This window comes from Adiantum capillus-veneris, chromosome 7 (assembly GCF_014529385.1).
Source record: "Adiantum capillus-veneris isolate H3 chromosome 7, ASM1452938v2, whole genome shotgun sequence".
Classification (NCBI taxonomy): domain Eukaryota; kingdom Viridiplantae; phylum Streptophyta; class Polypodiopsida; order Polypodiales; family Pteridaceae; genus Adiantum; species Adiantum capillus-veneris.
Window position 1 is genome coordinate 50,005,306 of NC_140937.1, and position 23,921 is coordinate 50,029,226.

At 44.1% G+C, this 23,921-nt stretch overlaps 1 protein-coding gene and 1 pseudogene across 2 annotated transcripts in view; one reads left to right on the forward strand and one right to left on the reverse strand.

Moving 5' to 3' along the window:
- Nucleotides 1-23,921, reverse strand: part of LOC147453822 (structural maintenance of chromosomes flexible hinge domain-containing protein GMI1-like) — a 232,778-nt gene that overhangs the window by 51,114 nt on the left and 157,743 nt on the right. For both annotated transcript variants that reach the window (XM_086515908.1, XM_086515909.1), the window contains 2 exons: nt 4,553-4,736; nt 4,344-4,449 (listed from right to left, as the gene is read on the reverse strand). In XM_086515908.1, the coding sequence (XP_086372034.1) occupies nt 4,344-4,449; nt 4,553-4,736 (290 nt within the window). The remainder of the gene's footprint in view (nt 1-4,343; nt 4,450-4,552; nt 4,737-23,921) is intronic.
- Nucleotides 22,781-23,813, forward strand: LOC147453824 (uncharacterized; annotated as a pseudogene).

Below are 23,921 nucleotides of genomic sequence, written 5' to 3' on the forward strand. Positions count from 1 at the left end.
TCTTGAATGGTGACATATTTGAGGAAGTTTATGTAACGCAGCCTCGCGGTTTTGTCATAAAAGGACAAGAGGACAAAGTGTGCAAATGTAACAAGGCTTTGTATGGGTTGAAGCAATCTCCTCGTGCTTGGTATGAGAAAGCTGACACTCATTTGGTTAAACGAGGCTTTTATAACAGTCCAACAGAAAGCACATTGTATGTAAAGCGTGAGGGTGATGTATTTCTCATCGTGGTTCTTTATGTTGATGATTTGCTGATCACTGGACCAAATGAGAGACATATTGCTGAATTTAAGGGTGATTTGAATGCTACTTTCAAGATGAAAGATTTGGGGCTGTTGCATCATTACTTGGGTATACAGTTTAAGCAGTGTGATGGTGGTATTGCCTTGTGTCAGAAAAGTTACATAGAGACATTGCTATGTAAGTTTGGACTTGAGGATTGCAAACCTATTGCCACTCCCATGGAAACAGGTTTGAAGTTGAGTCTACATGATGCTGGTGATCCTGCTGATGTCACTCTTTACCAAACTGCTGTTGGCTGCCTCATTTATGTATGCAACACGAGGCCGGATATTCAGTTTGCAGTCTCACAGGTCAACAGATTTATGCATAGCCCAGGGTCTAAGCATTGGCAGGCTGTCAAGAGGATTTTCCGCTACCTTAGTGGCACTTTACATCTTGGCTTGTTTTATCCCAAGGGGGGATCATTGCCGCCAGACTTACATGCTTTTTCGGACTCAGATTGGGCTGGTTGTTTTGACACGAGAGTGTCCACAAGTGGTTTTTGTTTCATGCTTGGCAGTTCATGTATATCATGGTTAAGCAAGAAGCAACCTACTGTGGCCACTTCGAGTTGTGAGGCTGAGTACAGGGCAGTCTTCACAGCTACGGTTGGGTGTGTACGGTTGGGTGTGTATGGCTCAGACGCCTTATGGCTGATTTGGGTGTTGGACAGGACACTGCCAACACTATCTACAATGACAGTCAGAGCGCATTGGCAGTTGCGAGGAACCCAGTTTTTCATGCTCGCACAAAGCACATTGAGGTGCATTACCACTATCTCAGGGAGAGGCTCTCAGCAGGAGAGATCAGCTTGGCTTATGTGCCAACACAGGACAACCTTGCAGATCTTTTCACAAAGGCATTGTCTCGTGAGAAGCTTGAAGCTTTCCGCAAAGCTTTGGGCTTTACTCCCCTTTGTGGACTGATCATGTTCTCAGGGCATGGCACTTCCCTTTACTCATGTGCCAGCTCTCGTTCACCGCATCACTCCAGGGGGGGATTTGTTACCATATACATGTGGTAGTGATGTGTGTGAACACACTAGGACCGTCGGGGCATTTTTTCCCTCTTTAGGAGGTTTTTTCCCCCGAGCATTGTATATACGCCCATCACTCTAGGGATATCTTTCTTTCCATTGCACACTAAGTAACACACTCTCTATTGTGTGCCTTGAGCTTCCTTTGTCTTCTCTAAGCTGTGTGTGTTTCTCTGCAACCCCAATTCCAACATGAGTACGATGGAACATGTAAGCATTACGTTGATGCCAGAGGGTCCAATAAGCCCAGTATCAGACCCACATAAAGAAGACCGCAAAACATTGTAACGACGGTGAAAAAATGCCAAATGCCCAGAACCTTTTGTGAAAGACAACCCCAGGAAAACGGAGCCTCATACAAGCCGATACACGGCGAAGGCAGTCTCTAGTAATACTGCAATCCCGCAAAAAGGGCAAATATCCTCTTCTGTAGTTGAACAACGAACGCAAGAAGAAGGGCAAATATGACGCACGCTAAGAAAAGTGCCAACTGGAAGCACTCCAAGAAAACAGTGCCAAAGAAACAGTCGCTCCTTCGAAGGAAAATGACTTTTCCACAAGGCAAGAGAGGAGCTTCCTCCACCAGATATCAGATTTGTGCATGCGCCAAAGGGCATTACAATGATCAGCAAGCCACATATTTTGGTAGAAGAAGAGTATAAAATCTACCTGCAGAAATATCTCGAAAAGGCGTTTCCCGAAGTTCCCAATCAGACATTCGATCACCATCAGGTAAAGGTGAAACAGGCAAAAAGTTAAGCAGCATGCTTTGAAGCTCTCTCCAAAACTGACGGTAATGCATGCCTAATCTGAAACGGCGAGCGGCGAAGGGAAACTCAAAAGTATATCCGGCCTCATCGACCACATCCTCAACCACACGAATGCCACCACCAGAGAGAAAGTAAGCCTCACGAGAGGAGCGGTCGACCAAAGCAAGAGAGAATGCCCGGCTCCAACGGAGACTTTCCAAACGAATCGAATCACCTTCCTGCCGAGGATTCCAAGAAAGATGAATCGTAACTTCTTTCCAAGCAGATACCAAAGTGGAAGCAAGAGGACATCTAGGAATGTGCCCTTCCATCTTGCCAAAAATCACCTTCCAGATAGACGATTGCCAATGGCCAAAAGAGGAAGTAACAACATGCTGACCGAGGTATGCAAACATCAAAGTCCAAGGCTGAAATTGTTGTGCAAGTGTAGGCAACAACATAGCTTTCCTAGCAAGAACATGCTGACGCAAATCCAAGATATTAAGGCCACCAAGACGTTTAGGGGTGCATATCTTCTCCATTGACATCAAACATAAGCCTTTTTTCTGAGCATGGGTCTGCCACAAGTGGGATATAATGTCCGCCATAAGAGAATCAAGACAACGACGAGGCCAATGCATCAGCGATAAAAAGAACTTAACATATGCCAACAGGATACTCTGAACAATTCGCAGACGAACATGCAAAGGCCAAGTGGATAGCTTCCGGTAATGCAATTTGACATTCAACCGTTGCATAACCCAATCCACTTTCTTAAACTAAGTGACATTCCTCCAATTGGATAACCCAAATGCCTAGTGATCACATTTGGAGAAACAATCTCTCCTGGCCACAATAAACTATGCCAATCACAAGAACGAAGAGGTAGAAGCTTCGATTTACAAAAGTTGACTCTAAGTCCAGCCGCAATGCCAAAAAGTTTCAAGGCTTCCATAATCGCTTCGGCATCCGCCTATTGATTACGAGGCATAAACAACGAATCATCGGCGTAAGCCTGACCAACGAAGGTGCGACCCGAGGGTAACCGTAGACCATAAAGACACTCAACAGAGGTCAAGTGATCAAGATAAGTCAACAACGGATAAGTGGCAATAGCATACAACAAAGCACTAAGGGGCAACCCTGCCTGACCGAACAACCAAGAGGCCAAGATTCTGTTAATTCACCTTCCAAGATCCCTGAAGACGTGCTACATGCATACAAGAAATAAACCACATTGGCGAATTTAGGACCAAACCCGAGGCATCTCATCGTGACAGCAATGAAGTCCCATTGTACACTGTCAAAGACCTTTTCAATATCAACTTGCATAACCAGCACATCCTGCTGAGTGTACTTAGCATACTCCATGCCAATCAAAACATTTGCCAGATTATCCATAATCTTGCGACGTGGAATGAAACCATATTGAGCTTGATGGAGGCCTGCAAAAAGAGGTCCTTAATACGGTGCACCAGCATCTTAGCCAATATCTTATAAACCACCGGCATCAAAGTAATCGGACGCCAATGAGAGAATCGCTCGCAAAGTGCTTGCTTAGGCAATAATTTAAGTACACCTTCTTTCCAGAAAAGCGGCAAATCCTGTTTCTCCCATACTGCATTTATCATGAAAAGCAGTGGTTGTTCAAGAGCCTCCCAGAAGGTGGGGGAAAATTCCGCAGTAAGCCTATCCCAACCGGGAGACCGTCAACGACCCAAAGCAAGCAACGCACTATGCAATTCTGAGGCAGTGAAGGGATCCTCAAGGCAACATGTATCTTGCGGTGATATGATTGGACTAAAAAGGAAAGCATCAATTGACGTGCATGGCAAGCAACCGAAGATGCCTAAGAAGGAGTAGCAAACACCTGTCGATAATGCAAAACCATGGCATCAGCAAGTTCTTGCTTTGAAGAAGTATATACATACATACATACACACACACACACACATATATATATACATATATATATGTATGTATGTATATATGCACATATACATATGTATATGTATATATATATATATATATATATATATATATATATATACATATGTATATGTGCATATATATATATATACATATGTATATGTGCATATATATATATATATATATATATATATATATATATATATATATATATATATATATATATATATATGTATGTATGTATGTATGTATATACATACCACGGAGGGTTTGGCACAGATGATGATGAGGATGAGAGAGAGAGAGAGAGAGAGAGAGAGAGAGAGAGAGAGAGAGAGAGAGACCCTTTATGTCCATAGAGGCTTCAGGGTTGCCACCTATGAAGAGCTTTAATATAGCAGAATAATCCTTTGCAATGCCACTCAACAAGCCTCCACTCAGTTTTATGGCCTGAATCAGAACAGCAATAGTTGAATTTTAATTATTCAAAAGTTGATAATAAAGCATATCTGAACTAAACAATTAAAACAGAAAATGATGAAATGTAGCATGCCTTGATAATCAAAGAAGTCTTTTTATTGTCTTGTTGTACAACTCCTTCTATCGAAAGATGAATTTGAAGCTTCCTGTCATCACTCCAGACTTCAAAGCTCGAATCCAAAGGCCAATTTACATCTTTGAGATTGTTGTACTTATCAAGGGAACGAACTAAGAGCGGTCCAATTTCAGAACCCAGCCTGCAAAAAGTGTACATTTTCCAATGACACAGTTTGCAAAGAACATGTATTCATGGGCTTCAGTGCTTATGCAAACATCTCATACGGTGGTAATGATAAAATCTATTAAACATGTATGTATGATATTAGCCTTATTTTCCAGGCTAGCAGAAGCAAGTGCAGCATCACAAGAATCTAACAACCATCTTGGAGAGAAAATCATAGATCAACAGCCAGACCGCTGTGGGAAAAACATTTGGAAGAATCTCAAATAACAAGATATGAGAAGAATCACTTTATGAATTGAGCTCTTTCATAATTTTATCACAGCCTATCTCACCTTTCTCCATTAATGTAAATGAAATCCAGCAAAATCACTGAAATTCTAACGAAAATCTTCCAAATAGGCTATTAGCAAACAAAATCTGTCATACACGCAAATCTGAGTCTAGTGTCCTTGCCTTCTTGGTAATGCCCAGACACGGTAGTCGACCTTGCCTCCGTAGAATAAAGCTCCAAAAATGTGGGTAAAGTTCAAGAAACCATATGAGAATGCATAAGGATGATAGTAGTCCATGGTGGTCTCGTACGGTCCCGTACGTTTTGTACACGTACGAAGATGTGCACTACTAAACGAGCTAAAAAAAATTTGAGATGTACGATGACGTCATGTACATTCAAAAAGAAAAAACAAATAATTCTTATGCCCAACGCGTGGGCTGTTGGGTTTAAACATTATTCTTAAAGAAACTTGACATTTTGTACAAATTACAATTCTACAATGTAAAGAGTCAAGAGAATGAGCATTACATAAACCAAAATCATAAGTAGAGAATCGTCGGATTGAGAGCTTGTAAGTGTTAGAGAACAAGATGCAGAGGCATTGCTTAAATAAGAGGAGGCTAGAGCATAAGAGAGGGAGAGCATGGATGAGACAAGGAGAGCATGAGAGAAGTGGCATCCAATGTCACATGGGCTTCATGTGGAAGGGAGAGCATCCAAAGCTCAAGGAGCCCCAACAATGGAATACAATGAGGACAAAACTGCCTAAATTCGAGCCCCCAAACTACCTAAAAAGGTGTGTTCAACAGTCAAAAGGGCCAACGGCTAGAAACAGCCGCCAAAAAAAATGCCGAACAGAACATACTAGTCGTATGGAACAGTACGGGACAGATTGAACAGAACAAGAGGATCTGTTTCACGTATGAGAACTACCATGAATGATACCTTGGCTACGTATTGTCAACGATTTTGGGATACCTTATTGCCAATTGCTTCTTTCCGAAAGGTCCCTTTTCTGGAGAAGATGGAGCGGTTTTGTTGCGGATTACCTAAAGAGATGTGACGATATTGATTGAGGCAAAATTCCAAGAGCATTCAAAAGCTCCCGGAACACACAAATGACAATTTCTCCATGCATTTAAACCTCCTTGACTTATGCATTGGATGAGCTAGTGTCCAGGTCGATGGGGAAAGAGTCTTCCCAGGAGGAGAAGAAGAAGGGCAAGAAGCACAAGAAGAAACATGTTGGGACTAAATTAATAGTAGAGCATCTTAGGGGAAGCCCACGCTTGCGGCACCACATGGGAAAGCCTCCTAGACAACCAAGGGAGAAGGTACAAGCTCTCTAGCCAATGATTGTAAAGCACCAAATCTATTTAAGAGGCTTTTTTCTAATGAATTTTTGCACTTTGCATGTTATCATTGTGTCTACATTCTACTTCTATTGGCATTAACTCTAATCGTCATTGCTCTAACCCTAACCAAACACCATAGTGAGCTTGAGGCTTCACCCTCCATAGCTTGCTAGTTCACCATTGAAGCTTGGAGGGTACGATCCGCTCCTTTTCTATCTTTAGGTCTGTGTGTGTGTGTGTGTGCACGCGCCTTCAGCTATTCCTACTCCTCAACCTCACTCAAATCCGAAATCTTCTACTGAGGTTCAAACCAAAGGTGCTTCAACCTCCTCTCCGACAACCGGGGCGAATAAAGGCAAAGGGAACAACTACAATTGTCTGCACTTTCTGCCTCTCCAAATATTAAAGACAAAGGCAAAGAATAGGCTTCAACCTCCCAAACATGGATGGTGCCCAAGAAACCCGTTAAAGCTGCTCCAGCCCGTATTCCAGCATCTTCTCGTAATTATGTGTCCCATTTGAAGAATGTTTCTCAGAAAAAGATCCCTTGTAATGACAACACTTCTTTGTCTGAAGCTTGGGACAAGGTCGTCCGCTCTTACAAGGAAGCTGTTACAGGCGAAGCCTCTTCAGTGCAAGGTGCCTTTATTTTCAATCCTCTGGTCCAGGTCTTGACCCACCTCCTCAGGTGCTTACAGCCGGGGAGGATGTGTCGATGGGCACTGGTACTTGATTTTCTCCCGTTTTCCGATTTCCTCGCCCACTGTATATTCCATATTAGAATGCATAGTTCTTTGAATTGCATCTATAACGTGCGTGGGTTATGCAATCACGACAAGTGGCGGCTAACCTGGCATTATGTACATACATGTCAAGCGGGCATTGTGGTTCTTCAGGAGCATAACCAACTTCAATTTGAAGGACATACCTCTTACCTTGCGAGCTACTGGATAGCTTATGCACGCTCAGGCGGCTATTCTGGCGTGCTTATACTTGTTCGACACGAACTCTTCCCAACCTTGGTTTTCAATGACCCGGCTGGGAGATGGATTGTAACAGACTTGGATACTCCAAGTCAAGAATCAATCACGACAGCACCAAATAACCACTTCAAACGATTCATAGATCACAATAGATTTGCACTGGCCCGACGGAGTTCCGTGCCTAGAGATATTGGCCAGCCCCTTTCGGTATTTCTTTTTGTATTAATCAATCATCAAAGTACAAGAGAGCGGTTAGGGTTTCACTCTCAGACTCTGCGTCTAGGTGCTCTAGGAAGTGAGGCCCTCACCACTAATTTAAAGATTACAAGGAATGCCCAAAAGCAGAGTCCCAAAAGCTTGAAAGCAAAAGCAGATTCTCTCTCTCTGAATGAGAGTCAGTAAAAAGAAAGTTCTCTTTTTCTCTCTTTCTCCCAAATCATAGCAAAAAGCTGAGATTTGCGTCGTTGAAAATTTCCCCCCAAAAAAAAAAAAAAATCCCCTCTACGATTTCCGGAAACTAGGGTTTCTGGCAAAAATTAGGCTTTGCAGGAATTTTAGGGTTTCTGGCAAAAATTAGGGTTTCTGCTGTCCGTAGCCATGTCATCACTTTTTGACATATCCCCCTCTTGAAAGCATTGTAATCGACCGCGATTACGCCTGCAAAACCGACAAAAGCCATAAACTGTCTTAGCAGACACTGACTGTTAGTACCTACGTACTAGGAACACACATCTACCACATGTACAAAATCGACAGTCACATCACACGACATCACCAGACATCACAGGACATCACATGACATTCAACATTCATTCGGATCTTAGAGCATGATTTATAGGTAATGTAGCTAGCAATCACATCTAGGTCCAATCGGGACCTCATCAATGTCTAGCACATGTACAAAATCGACAGTCACATCACACGACATCACAGGACATCACCAGACATCACATGACATTCAACATTCACTCGGATCTTAGAGCATGATTTATCGGCAATGTAGTTAGCAATCACATCTAGGTCCAATCGGGACCTCATCGATGTCCGATTGACTAACCCCTATTGCAACCATGTCTATTCGAGATCAAGTAGACCACAATGCTGCAGTCATTTCTTCTATCAGTTCCTACACTCAAAAGAAGTGAAGAAACAAATTAGTATCATTATCAAGAATTCCATTTCATAAAGTCATCCAACAGAATACTGTCAGCTATCAGTATCCCTGAAGCTCAAAGAGACATCAGTGACTTAAGTATCAAAATCGAGACATCTGTTGACAAGGGAGCGGAGTGACTCCCCTCTTGTGCATCCTACTGCACCAGATCTCCGGCCAAGCTGAATTCTAGGTTTCGTTTGGAGTAGACTACGCTAAACCAAAACATCGAGGTAAAGTTTCACAATCCGAGGAGTATCTGCTAGGTCCTCCTCCTCCATCCACTTCGCATCAAATGTAGGAAAGTACTTAACCAAGAACCGCCTTCGGACTTTACCTTTCTTCGTATCGTTATGTGCCAAAATCTGTTCAGGAACAAGGATCTCCTCGTTTTCTTCCAATTCGGGTTGCTCATCAGGCACATCACCCTTAACAGGTTTCAAGAGACTCACATGCAATGCATTGTGAATCCTCCAAGTATCTGGCAGTTTCAATCGGTAGGAGACATCATTTATCTTGTCAGTGATCTGGAAAGGTCCATAGTATCGCATACTAAGCTTTGGAAAAAGCCTCTCCTTTCCCTTTTTCTTTCATAGGCGTGCCTTCTCAAAACGTAAGAGCACCCAATCATCCTCCTTCAATTTCAAGTCGCGACGATGGCGATCGCTGCCTTTTTCTGTCGTTCTTGAGACTCCTGCAAAGTCTCGCGAACCTTGGCAAAAGTCGTATCGAAATCTCGCGAATATTCATCCGCTTCAAATATCTAATCTGTCGTGCTCAGGAAGGATGGAACCTTCGCAGCACTTTCAACAATCTCACATGGCGTCTTCCCCGTCGAAGAGTGTATTGTGTTATTGTAGGCAAATTCCACCAAAGGTAAGTTCTTTTCCCATTGAGTCATGACTTCGATAAATCTAAAATCAATGAATTGGCAATCTCAAATTGCCCGTCAGTCTGCAAGTGGAACGATGACGAGAACTGCAACTACATGCCAATGTTCTCCCAAATTGCCTTCCAAAACAAACTCATAAATCTGGGGTCTCTGTCGGAGACAATCGTCTCATACGTGCCATGTAATCGGAAAATAATCGTGATCATTCTGTGTTCTCGGGAAATCAAAAATGAAATCCATTTCAATACTTTTCCAGGGGTAGGTGGGTATGGGTAAAGGCTTTAACAATCCTTGTGCCTTATGCCTGTCAAAATTGACCTTCTGGCATACTAAGCAACTGCGCACAAACTCTTCCACATCCTTTTTGAGTCTCGGCCCAAAGAAGTATCTCTCTACCCCCTTCATGGTGGTAGCAATGCCGTGGTGACTCGTAAGAGGTGCACAGTGGCATTCGGTCATAACCTTTTCCCACAACGGTTGTGTAACGCACAACATAGTCTTTTTCATCAAGGAGCCTTCCCCGAGGGAGTATCCAGCTACTGTCTCCCCACCGTGTCCGTGTGAAAATATCTGCAAAATCTGTGTCTATGGCATATTGATCGACCAATTCCTCGAAGCTCCTATCATTTATCGCGGAAATAGCTAGATCCAACGGTTTTCGAGACAAAGCATCTGCCACCACATTCTTCTGTCTCTGCTCATGGACAATCTGGAAGTGAAACTGTGACAAGATGTTCGCCCACCGCATCTGCTTTTCCGAAAGTCACTTCTGTGACAAGAAGTAGCGCAAAGTCTGATGGTCTGTAAAGACAGTAAAATCCGCTCCGAGTAGGTAGTGCCGCCACTGAGTAAGAGCATGGATCACTGCCAAAAGCTCTTTCTCATATATCTGTTCTGTCATCTCCGGCCTAGAGAACAATCGGCTCTCGTAAGCAATGACATGGCCTTCTTGCATCAAGACAGCACCCAGACTACGACCACAAGCATCACAATATACTTCAAATGACTTTTGCAAGTCCGGCAAAGGCAAAACTAGTCCCGTAGTCAATTTCTCTTTCACTGTCTGAAAGGCAGTCACTTTTGTGGATCCCCACGAGAAAGGGACTCCTTTCTGTGTCAAGATATGCAAAGGGGAACCAACGTCTACGAACACAGTCCCAAGAAGCTTCCAACTTCATTGACACTCTTCCAATCGGGCCAATCACGTATAGTCTCTATCTTGGCCGAATCCACTTGCAGTCATGCTACTGAGACAAAGTGTCCCAAAAAGTGTATCTCTGTAGCAGATGATCTCTGTTTTCTGCCTCATTCTTGGAGAAAACAATGATATCATGAGAGAAAGTGCCAACAAATAGCCTGTGCTCTCAAAAAATCATGTCCATCATCCGGTTAAATGTCGCAGGAGCATTGGTTAAACCAAAAGGCATCACGCAAAAACTCAAATAACCGAAAAGTGGTCCGAAAAGCTGTCTTGTAGACGTCTTCCGGCACGATTCGGATATGATGATATCCACTCTTCAAGTCAATCTTGCTAAAGCACGAGGATCCCTGTAACCTGTCGAGTATATCATCGATCCTAGGAATCGGAAATCTGTTCTTGATGGTGATTTTGTTGAGAGCTCTATAATCAATGCACATTCTCCAAGATCCGTCTTTCTTCAAATCCAACAACAATGGAGAGCACTACGGTGAAGTACCAAGCTGGACAAGACCCTTTTCCAAGAGGTCTTTCACTTGGTTCATAATCTTTTCAATCTGTACTCGGCTCACACGGTAAGGTGGTCGGTTCGGTGACGTGCTTCCAGGTATCAGGTCAATGGTCTGATCTTCAGGCCCTCTTAAAAAAGCAATCGGCATGAGTGTGGACAAAAATCTTGGCGTTCTTTTGTTCAGGTCAAAACATATTCAACCTTTATCCATCGTTCAGTTCCCGCCCAAAAGAATAAGTAAAGAAACTGAAGTTCATCAAGTACGATCTCTAAGCCCTTCATTTGTCAAAGTCGCTTTCTCTGCCCGATAGTCAACCACAGCGTAGTTTTTGTGGTACCAAGGGATTTTGAGTAGAACGTCACTCGTGTGCTGTGAACGCCCCTGTCATTGCAAACGAAGTTTACCAATGCTCGGTGTAATGGAAACACCCCATCCGGGTGCCAGACGAACTACCTCTGTCTGTGGCGTCAGTCTGTCGGGCGTAATTCCAAATCGAGCCGCCAATTCCAAGTGAAAAGAAGTTGTCCTTGGCTCCTTCAAAAGAGCTTCCTGATCCTTCACTTTCCCCCAAAAAAGCGGCAAAATTTGTACTTTCATTCATCTGATTCGGTGCAAGTCCCACGCCATGTGGTACCAATTCTGCTTTTCTATCTGCCTTTTCTGCCACGTTCCTCTACTGCTCTCGAACTCTCAGGCTTGTCGTCGTTCTTATAATTCTGTTCTTTCTGTGCGTTTTTAGGGCACTTCGTGGAGATATGTCCATGTTCCCCGCATCCAAAGCACTTCCCCTCTCTAATGAAGCGAGCTTTCTCCTGAGGAGTAAGCTTGGGTCGTGCATCCTTCTTCTCTCGGTTGCTCTTTTTCCTTCTACTTTCATTTTCAGAAGTCTGTTCGGCTCATTGTGTCATGGCCTCATCTGTGGGGTAGGTCAGACTGCTAGAGTGAATGGCAAAGCCCCACTTCGCATGACTCATCAACTCCTGAATAGAAGCTGACTTCTGTTCCAAGCAGTGATCTCGGATCTCTGTAGGTAGACCCAAGGTAAACCGCTCAATCTGTTCTCTGAACGAGATCTTCTTGAATGAAGAGGCGGGTAGAAAAGAGCTCTAGAATCTTTCACAATAAGCTGTGAGAGGGTTTCAGGAGTGGTGTTGTGGTTCTTTGCCACTCCATCTGTACCTCTTCCAAAGAGGCATACATTTTGCCATCTTCGGGTCCTTGGCAAAATTGAGCATCATCTTTGTTGCATCGCCAATCAATTGACGACGCTTCATCTCTCTTTGCTCCGCCTGAGTAGGCGGAGGCGGACCATACTCTCTGTCTGAATCTTCGTTGTGATCCCAACCCGTATCTCCAGATGCAGAGGGAGTCAACTTATTCTTGCGTGAAGCCATAGGTGCCGCAGAAAAAAAAATTGGGGATCGGATTTCCCGTAGAAGAGAAATCGGCCGTGCTCTAATACCACTATAACAGACTTGGACACTCCAAGTCAAGAATCAATCACGACAGCACCAAATAACCACTTCAAACAATTCACAGATCACAATAGATTTGGACTGGCACGGCGGAGTTCCGTGCCTAGAGATATTGGCCCCAAAGACTAGCGTCCCTTTTGGTATTTCTTTTTGTATTATTCAATCATCAAAGTACAAGAGAGCGGTTAGGGTTTCACTCTCAGACTCTACGTCCAGATGCTCTGAGAAGTGAGGCCCTCACCACTAATTTAAAGATTACAAGGGATGCCCAAAAGCAGAGCCCCAAAAGCTTGAGAGCAAAAGCAGATTCTCTCTCTCTCTGAGAAAGAGAGTCAGTAAAAAAAAGCAAGTTCTCTGTTTCTCTCTCTTTCTCCTAAATCATAGCAAAAAGCTGAGATTTGCGTTGCTCAAAATTTTCCCAAAAATTTATTTTTATTTTTTTTCACCTCCGCGATTTTCGGAAATTAGGGTTTCTGGCAGAAATTAGGGCACGGTTGTGGAGTGCTATGCCCTCTTATTGTTGGCGTTCTAATGCATTTCTTTGTGGGGATTTTAATAATGCACCTAACCTTGCGGATAATACTACTGGGCATTCTCACACGCTTCATACGGAACGGCAATCATGGGATCAATTTATGCTGACATGTAATGGGCTTGATTTGTGGCCCCTATCGCATGCGTATAATCCAGGATTCACTTTTCAAGATAATGCTCAATCGATGTATCGCGCTCAACTAGATCGTTGGTATCTTTTTCACATGCAACAGTATGATGACTTCGTATGCGAGCTGAGGATTGATTAAGCTATGTGTCTTTCTGATCATTTTCCTGTATGCTTGAAAAACTTCGTTTTGTCTCTTTTGATGCCAATGATCGCCTGCCCAAGAAGAGGCTTTTGCATGTCAATGATGCTTATCTCAAGCATGAGCCTTTTCGCGCTATGATTGTGGATATCATCCCGCCTTTCATCTCCCAGATGTATGTTGATATGGACATAGCCTGGTTCCGCTTTGTTAAGCGTGTTCAGTGTGTTATCCAGGATTATAGCAGGGATTATTTGTCACAATTAAGGGAACAGGTTAATCACGCGAAGGATGCTTGTAGCAGACTAATGCACTTGGCGAATCATTCTTCTCTTACTAACACTCAAGCGACTGAGTTGTTTTCTGCTCGCGCTATGTTATGGCACAATGATGAGAGGAAATTGGCCAAATGGCAAACTCGAGCTCGACAACAAGCTTTTGCAGATAAAGGATGTTCTTCTAAACAATTTTTCTAGCATTTGCAACACTCCAGGCCGTCTCAAGCTATACGGAGAGTTATATTACAGTCAAGGGAATGGACCTCCACTTTACAAGAGCTAGCACTACCCCTACATTCTCATTATGGCAAGATTTTTGAGGCCCCTTCTTCTCCCACGAGAGCAGCTTGCCAAGCGAGTCACATGTTTCTATCTCATCTTACTCCCATCCTTTCGATGCGCAAGCTCAAGACTTGGAAGATGTTTTCACTGAGCCGGAATTGCATGCCAACTTGCTTGATTTGGGTCGATGGAGAGCTCCTCGTTGGGATGGTCTCTCTGTGGAATTTTTCTTGTCCTTCTGGGATTATTTGAAATTGCCTCTATTGTTCATGATGAATACAGCTTGGGAACAGCAAGAACTGCCCTCCTCTTGGAAAGAAGTTTTGCTCAAGCTGATACCTAAGCATGCATTGTGCGAAGAATTCTCTCATTGGCGCCCTATAAAACTTATGCCTGTGGTATATAAATTAATGGCAAAAATGCTAGCTAACCGACTCATGTGCTTTCTGCACGAAGGCTTGCATCAATCTCAAAATGGCTTCATTCCAAGAGGTCAAATTACTAATAACCTTGCGAATGTCATCATTGGTATGGAATATGCAAAATACACTCGACAGGATGTCTTGGTCATGCAGGTTGACATTGAAAAGGCCTTTGATACTGTTCTTTGGGATTATATTGCGGATACTGTGCAACACTTGGGATTTGGGTCTAGGATATCCCGTGTCGTGCTTTTCTTGTATGCACACAGCACTTCTGCGGGCTTGCTGGATGGATCTCTTACAGAATCTTGGCCTTTGGGACGGTCGGTGAGGCAGGGCTACCCTTTGAGTGCTCTGCTTTATGCGATCGCTACTCACCCCTTGCTTATGTATTTGGATTCCTTGACTTCCAGTGGCACACTGCATGGCCTGACTTTACCTTCAAGACGACAATTTGCTGGCCAGGCCTCTGCGGATGACTCTTTGTTTATGCCTCGTAATCACTATGATGATGTACAACAAATTATGCATACTCTTCACTTGTTTGGAATGGCAACAGGTCTCAAAGTTAACTTTTGTAAATCCAAGCTATTGCCTCTGAAGGAGTGTGATTGTCATAAGATATTGTGGCCTGAGGAGATTGTTCTTCCACATGTTCTGGTTCGCCATTTGGGTTATGCGTTTTGTTGGAATGTATCGGCTATGTAGAAACTCGATTGGGTGCTCCAACGTCTACATTCCAAGTTGAATTATTGAAAACTGTCCACGTGGCCACTTCATGTACGTCTCAGGATTGTCCAATGCATCCTTGTGGCTTATGTGGAGTTTTACTTGCCTTTGTTATCCTGGCCTCGGTTACCCTTGCAGTCCCTCATGTCCCATATTTTAGAGCATTTTTGGTGGACCTCGTCTACCAAGAAGGGTCTTCCGCTTCTCTCTATGGACAAGCTGTATTCTCCCAAGCAGCTTGGAGGGTTAAATATTTTGGACTTGCGACGTCATCTTTTGGCTCGGAAAGCTATGATGTTGCCAGTTTTGGTGGAGTAACAACAACCTTGGGCTCTCATGGTCACACATTTGTGTACGCACATTGTCACCCTAGCTTTTGGTCATTGGCAACCGGCTTATTATTGGTATGTTGTTTTTGGGAAACTTGAAGGACACATTCCTGGATGTCCCTTTACTTCTTCTCTGATTGTTGATTGGAAAGTTGTCACTTCGCATTTGGCTTGGAATGGTCGACCATCCGCTGTGGGTAACTCTCTTCGTTTGGAGAGTCTGCATAGGAGCAGAGCCTTCGCTTCGACTTTGGTTCAACGGTCTCCTCGCCAAGCATATTTTCTTGCCCAAAAAGGAATTTGTCAGGTGCATCAGGTGCTTGATGACTCGGGTTATGTTCTTTCGTTCGCTGATGGAGTGTCCCGCTTTCGGTTGGGTCCTCACTATTCTTCTCTCCGACGGGAAATTCAAAGGATGCTTGCTGATCACTCACCCATTCCTCCTTTGGATGTGGAATCTTGCTTCTGTAATTGGAATCTGGCTACTGCTAGATTGGACTGCATCTCAGCTGGCAGTGTATATGCTATCCTTCAGTCTGATATATGGATTGTGCATCATGGTAATCAGCTGTGGTTGCTCTCCGAGTCATCCTTGTGGTGGCGACACACAATGTCTCGTATTTGGCAGAGTCATCTACCTTTGAAGGAACAGGTTTTCTTGTGGTGCTGCTTCGTGGGAGCTTGTAGCGCAGATAGTGTGTCGTGCTCTCTACAATGGGTGCTTCTCAATGCAATGTGCGTTACAATCTCACTCAAAACAGACTGAAAACAAGAAACAATAGACAACAACTGAGCTCACAGAGACACAACAGCAACGGTAGACCACAACAAATGACTCGACTATCTCAAAGAACTGATACAGACTCTGGCGTGGCAGCACACTCAGCTCCAGCCCAGGACTCTCACGTATAATGGGGTGTCGAGGCTCAGATGTGCAGGGATGGTGAAGACGTGCAGTGTATAAAAACTCGCTCCTAGACGACGACACTGGACCATATATCTAGCAGATGATCCACCAACGGCTCATAAATGCCAGCCACCTAAGCCAATCTCCAAACTCAATGGTGGTGGTGACCTGGCCACGATCCACTAGACCACCGTCCGTATCCTGCCACGTGTCACTGCCAAGCCCAGAGACTATCTCAAAGAACTGATACAGACTCTGGCATGGCAGCACACTCAGCTCTAGCCCAAGACTCTCAGGTACAATGGGGTGTCGAGGCTCAGATGTGCAAGGATGGTGAAGACGTGCTCTGTGTATAGACTCACTCTAGACGACTACATAAAGATCATATATCTAGCAGATGATCCACCAACGGCTCATAAATGCCAGCCACCTAAACCAATATACCTAGATGAATCCAGGATAAGCCCAGATTCACCCTTGAAGGAAAGTGCAAGGTATAGACCCATGGTAGTCACCCACAAGACAATATAACCATCAGCTCCATCATGCATAGTATTGACTAAATACCACAACATCCCCACTAACGTCGTCAGTGCCCAATTGTGGGTGTAGAACTACGTACTAATATACTGGTGGTGGTGACCTGGCCACGATCCACTAGACCACCGTCTGTATCTTGCCACTTGTCACTGCCCAGCCCAGAGAATCCATCCAGTGTGGACCAGACCAAACCAACTGTACTAACAGTGTGTGTCCTGTGAAAGTGACACTGTAGCCTGCTACAGCGCTCTACCTGTTGGCAATGTGTCACATGCTCGGCATATTGTGCCTTCCCATTGCCCCAGATGCCTTGAAGCTGAGGAGACCATGCCACACTTCATTTGGCAAGTGTCGACTGCTCTTCGGTTGCGTTTTCCTTCCGGATCTTTTCCGGACGCTTTTGGCTTTTTGGGGTGCTTCAGTCATCGCATTCTCAGTTTGCGGTGTTCTTCACCTGCGTCAGATTTTGGACTATGTGGGCCATCTGGCACCATAGGAACTCCTTCCGGCTCTTTTCACAGACACTTTTGGCTTTTTGGGGTGCTTCAGTCATCGCATTCTCAGTTTGCGGTGTTCTTCACCTGGGTCAGATTTTGGACTATGTGGGCCATCTGTCACCATAGGAACTCCTTAATGTTCCAAGGCACTTATGTTGACCCCTTCCCCTATTTCAAATCATCTCTTGGTCAAGCACTACATTTTGCTCCTGACATTGGAGACATCACTCTTGACGCCTATAGGATTTACTTTGATTGTTTCTAGCTTTCGGAGCCTCATAGTGCTCCGCTCTTTGTATCCCTTTCTTTTCGTGGGTTTTCCTCGCTTTGAGGTTTCCCACTTGTAAAGTAATCAAAGCAGATTTACAAAAAAAAAAGATTGTGTGTGTGTGTGTGAGGTGTGATACATGAATTGCCTCTGCATGTGATTTGCCTTTGCGCGCCCTCAGCCCTGCACGATTTCCAGCCCTTGCGTGCCTCTAGTCCAGCGCAACCTACCCGTACAGAAAGCTCCGAGCGCTTTGCGCAGCAATTGGCACTAGGCTCAGCAGTCTGCCCCTGCACACTCCGTACTCTGTTCAGTTTGCATTTGGTTTTAGTGTGTGTGTGTGTGTGTGTGTGTGTGTGGGGAACAATCGAGTCGAACTTCGAAGGCGAGAAAGGTCGTGAGAAGCCATGGCCGCTGTTGCTGCTGCTGCTTCCTCTTGCGGCTCCGCGCTTGCTGCTTCAGCATTTTCTTCCTCTTCCTCACGCCGATTTTGTGTCGGGCGATCGCTGAGGGTGCCTTCTTACTCAGGCTGCTGAACCTTCTCTCGCTGCCCAGCAGATCATCAAGCTATACAAAATCGTGAACCAGAAGTCGGCCTTTGTTCAGCGCTGTGTGTGTGTGTGTCTGCGAGTGTGTGTGTGTCTGTGAGCATCTGTGCCTATGTCTGGGTGTTAGTAAGTGTAAATACAAAACAGAGTCCAGCAGCAGATTTACCAAAAAAAAAAAAGTTAGGAAGTGTCATTTGTAAATACAAGACAGAGTCCAGCAGCAGCAGCCGGGTTTTCTTCGCAATGGATCCTTCCTCTTCGTAGGCGTACAGTAGAAGAGACTGCTCTTCAGATTTCAAAAGGCAACATACAGATAGTGTGCATGTAAATGATACGGCGGATTCTGCGGATTCTGACTCTCAGTATGTATTTGATGCTCTTCATGAGGAATTTGGTGAGAGCAGATCGAATTGGAACAAGCCTGTGCCCACCTTGAAATATAAAATGAAGCTACCCAGTATAGTTTCCCCCTCAGAAAATTAACGCAGTCGGCGGTCATAATTTTCGTTCCAGGACGTTTGCCCTCTGCGAATGATGTTGCGCAATGGATTAACTCGATTTTATCAGATGTTTTATTGAGGGAGTCTTTTTTGCTTCTCGTGGATTTTACGAGGTACATCTGACAGATCACATGTATAAGCAAAAATTGCTTGAGGCTTCGCCATTGTTTTATGGCAGGCAGATGGTTCATGTTTTGCCTTGGTCGCCTAGCAAGGACTATCAGGATTTGATTCGTCACTCTTGTCCAATATGGGTCGAAGTAGTGAATTTTCCTGACTATATGAGAGAGGAGCTGGCTGGTTTGGCCGCCTCATTGGGTAAAGTAATCTGTCCTCCTCGTCCCACAGGAAATAGAAACAGGTTTTGCATTTTGTGGGACACTGATAAACCCACTCCGCCATCTATTGCAATTGACGTTGAAGATGTTGAAATGGGGGAAACCTATTTTGATTTGAAATGGGGAGTTTTTGCAGGCACGTGTTTTACATGCCATAAATTTCGACATCTTGCTTCGGAGTGTCCACAGGTGGTTCATAAGCCACCCCCAAATGCTATCCCTCAATCGGACATTGTTCCTGCTTGTTTAGTAACAGAAAAAGCTAAACCTTCGGGATCTGTCGTATCTGATGCTAATTTAAAGTCTGCTCCTCAGCTAGTTGCACAGTCTTCAAAAGCTAAAGACAAGGGGAAAGCTTCGATCTCGCAGGCGCTAAAAAGGCTGATCTTAATGGTTGGCAACAGCCAAAAACAGTTTTCTCACCGAAGACAAAGCCTCTCCAATCTATAAATTGGAGTGCGACAGCTCCTATGCCGGGACAGATTTCAATGGATACGTCTCCAGCTTCTAGACTTTGGATTGATGTTAGGGTTGCCTTTGCTGGATGTAGATGACATGGATGTTCTTCATGTTCATGCTCAGCCTGACGAGCATGAAGATATGGTTGTTGCTTGATCTTTTATGCAAGGATCTGTACATATGTATATACTCAATGTCTTCTTCACTTAAGTGTGTCTCTTTTAACATACAAGGCCTCTCGCATGTAAATAAATGCAGGCTTTTTTGGGATTACGTCAATACAATGCATCCTCATGTTGTCTGTTTGCAAGAGCACAATCAACATTGTTAGGCTGGTCAGTCTGGATTCTTTGCGGCCTACCATATCTTTTATGCAGGCTCTACAAATTTCTCAGGAGTGGTTATGCTAGTCCACCATGAACCATGTCGCATACAATGATCCTGATGTTAGATGGATGGTTGTCCAATGTATCATAAATGCGGAAATATACGAGTTTGCTAGTGTGTATGCTTCGCAATCCTCTAGAACGCAAGCTCTCTTGTGGAGTTCTTTGAGAACTTATCCCTGGCTCTCAAATGCTTTCATTTGTGGTGATTTCAATAACTCGCCATCTTCTCGAGATAATACTTCTCAGAATTCGCATATGCTTCAGTTTGAGAAACAGAGATGGTCATCTTTACTAGAGGTTTTGCATGCTGAGGAGTTATGGATTTGTACAAATCCGATCAGTTCGGGATTTACAAATACGCATAATGCTTCTGCTCGCTATCGAGCGAGACTAGATTGGTGGTATCTTCACAATGCAAATCAGTGAAACTCTTTTGTATGTAAAATATGGATAGATCATTCCATATGTTTATCAGATCATGCTCCATTATGGTTGGAGATGTTGCTTGATATGTCTCGAACTGAGGGTGCTTTGCCGTCTCGCCGTTTATTACATGTAAATAGCAGTTACCTATCGCATGAGGTTTTCCGTCAAATGGTTGTCACGGCTATACATCCTCTTTTCATGCATGTGCATGCTGACATTGAATTTGCATGGCATTCTTTTGTGGTACATATGCAATCTGTTATTCAAGGTATGCTTTGGAATATGGTATCTTGGGGATCAAAGACGAGCATTGGCTTGGGCAAAACAACATCGACAATGTATTATGGAGTCGGATTCTGATGGTTTGTCGGTTCAGTCGGTTCAAGAATTGTTATGTGAGGCAAACCATGTAATTTCATGCAATCAAATGCGTAAAGTTCACAAATGGCAAGTACGATCTAGAGAAAAGCAAATAGCGGACAAAGGTTGTTCATCCAAACAATTTTTTAAAAGCTTGCAAGCTTCGCGACAGAGACTCCATTTCTCGCATCAAAATTTCAGATGGCTCATGAACTTCTTCGAAACTGCAACTGTCCCATGCAGAGTTACCCGGAACGCGGAACGGGAACGGCGACGGGGACCCTCGCGGAACGGGGGAACGGCCAGGGGTCCGGAACGGGAACGGCGCGGAACGGGAGGCATAAAAAACACCCAAATAATGCTTGAGAAGGGAATGGGTGTGAGGGGGTGCATTTTAATTGTTGAGTCCTTGCACACTAAAAAAACACCTAATGTTCATTGCAAATTTGCAAAAAACTGCCTATTTCTTCCCATTTTTGAGAGTTGGCCGTTCCGGACCGTTCCGGGCCGTTCCGGAGCCGTTCCGGTATCAGGTGGTCACCCGGAACGGCAAAACGTTCCGGGGCCTTCCAGCTTGGCAGAGAGGGAGGGAACGGCGTTCCGGCCTTCTAGGGCCTGCGGAACGAGTTCCCCGGTAACTATGGTCCCAGGAATGCGTTCAGCATTATGCTAGATTGTTTGCTGCTCCTGCCCCTTTATCTGCTTCAGAATCTTGTGGTAGACTGCAATTTCTAGAAGTTGTTTCCCCGATTATGGATTCTGATGAAGCGAATGCATTGGAACAACCCTTCTCAGATGAAGAGCTGTATCATGCTTTGAAAGCACTAGGGAAGGGGAAAGCTCCAGGATGGGATGGCCTTACTGTTGAAATTTTTTCATGCTTTTTGGGATGAAGTTTGAACTGAAAGATGCTTTATTGCTCATGATAAACAGTGCATGGTTGGAACAGCAGCTTCCATCTTTAAGGAAAACAAGGTTTGTTGAAATTGCTCCCGAAAAAGCATTTGGCTGAAATCTTTGATGATTGGAGACCAATCACTCTTATGCCAGTCGTATACAAACTTGTTGCCAAGATGCTGGTGCACAGAGTAAGGGAGATTCTTCATCGTGGCCTTCATCCTCATCAACATGGGTTCATTCCGAGATGTCATATTATTGATAATATTGCGAATGCTATGATACCCATTGAATATGCAAAATATTCCTCTCAAGATGTACTTGTATTGCAGGTAGACATAGCCAAAGCCTTTGATTCGGTTTGCTAGGATTTTATTTCTCAGATTATGTCTAAATTGGGTTTTGGTCCTAAATGGATTAATGTCATTTACTGGCTGTATTCTGAGGCTACGACTCGTGCTATCATTGCGGACGGGCTCTTTGACCCTTGGGAACTGGTTCGTTCTGTTAGACAGGGTTGTCCGTTGAGTGCTTTGCTTTATGCAATTTCCACTCACCCATTGCTTTTATATGTGGACAAGATGGTTGACGCTGGTTTGTTACATGGAGTGCAAATTCCAGGGAGTCCTTTTCTTCCTCAGGCATATGCGGACGACTCTTTTTTTATGCCTAAAAATGATCGTGCAGATCTTCAAGCTTTGATGATGATTTTGTCAGATTTTGGGTTGGCAGCTGGTTTGCATATCAACTTCAACTGCCTCTTAATTCTTGCGACTGGCACTCTATTTTATGGCATGGACAACTATTGTCACCACATGATGTGATACGTCACCTTGGTTATCCAATTGGTTGGTTCATTACAACGACACAACAAATGGAATGGTAGCTTGCACAAAAACTGAGATATTGGGAATTGTCCACTTGGCCTCTTCATGTACGACTGCGAATAGTACAATCCATTGTGATGGCACATGTTCAATTCTATTTGTCGTTGCTGTCTTGGATGCATAAAGACATTTCAGCCTTTATGTCGCACGCAATGGAATTGTTATGGAAGACACATCCCAAACGCAAAGCTTTACGCTTGTTGAGAATGCAGTCTACTTGTACACCAAGATCGCATGGTGGGCTTAATATATTGAACATACATTTCCATCTTTTGGCATGCAAAGCCACACTGCTGGCTGATTTTTTCGTGCAAGTACAACCTTGGTCACGCATGCTAGCTACTATGTGCAGTTCTATGAGCACAAAGGCATATGGTAATTGGATCACTGATCAATGGGAAGTTGTATTGGGTCGCTTTGAAGGTACCATACCTGGCTGCCCTCACTCTACAAGATTGATACTAGATTGGAAACATGTACTTTCTCAGATTAAGTGGTCCGGGAGATCCTCTTTGAACGGTAACTCATTGCGGAAAGAAAGCCTTCACTGGTCTGCAGTATTTCCTTTTCCCTTGGCAATTACTCAACCGGTCAAGGCTTACAACTTGATGAAAATGGGTATCAGACGTATTGAGGATGTTGTGGATGAAAATGGTTGTGTTATCTTTTCCCCGTGCTTGTCAGACACTTAATTTGGGCATGCACCATCGGCCAATTTGGAGGGACATATGTGCTTTGCTTGCTCCTCTCATACCTATGCCAATACTCCATGAGGAGGATAGGCTTAAAGATTAGGAACTCATTGGTAATTCCTCAGGTTCCAAACCTGTTTCTATGCAGAATTGGACTTCAAGGCAAATTTACAGAGCTATTGTGCGTCCTCCGTGGATACAGTCTCATGGCAACTTGCTTTGGCACATGCATAAGTCAATGCGGTGGTGGAAAATGGTTCTTTCCATCAATTGGAAAAGCAAGTTCCCATTAAAACAAAGAGTGTTTCTATGGAGATTCATGCTTGGCATATTACCGGTGGGTAAGATTTTGGCTTCTCGTCGCATTGCCTCTTCATCTTGCCGACGATGCTCGAATCGAATGGAATCATCTTTGGTTTTGCCCCGACTCTCGGGATTTTTTGCTTGTGCTCAAGGCGATTGCGTTCAAGGTTTTCTTCTGCTGCATTTGGGAAACTTTTCTGGGTTTTCGGAAAACTCACACTGCAATTGCGTCCGCATGCGATTTTCATACATTGGGTCAGATTTTGGGCCTTCTCCTCGATCTGGTCCAAAAGAAATGTTACTCTTTTTGAATCTCGACAGTTTCAACTCTACGCTCACTTTAGAGGCTCTCTACGGCAATCCTTGTTTGACTGCTGTAGACTATAAGACATAGACATCACGACTTTGACACTTTTCTATGATTGTTTCTAGTTTGGAAGTTTGCTCCTATATGGAGTGACTTCTGCATTTTCGGTTGTATAGATCTTTATGGTGGGTTTTC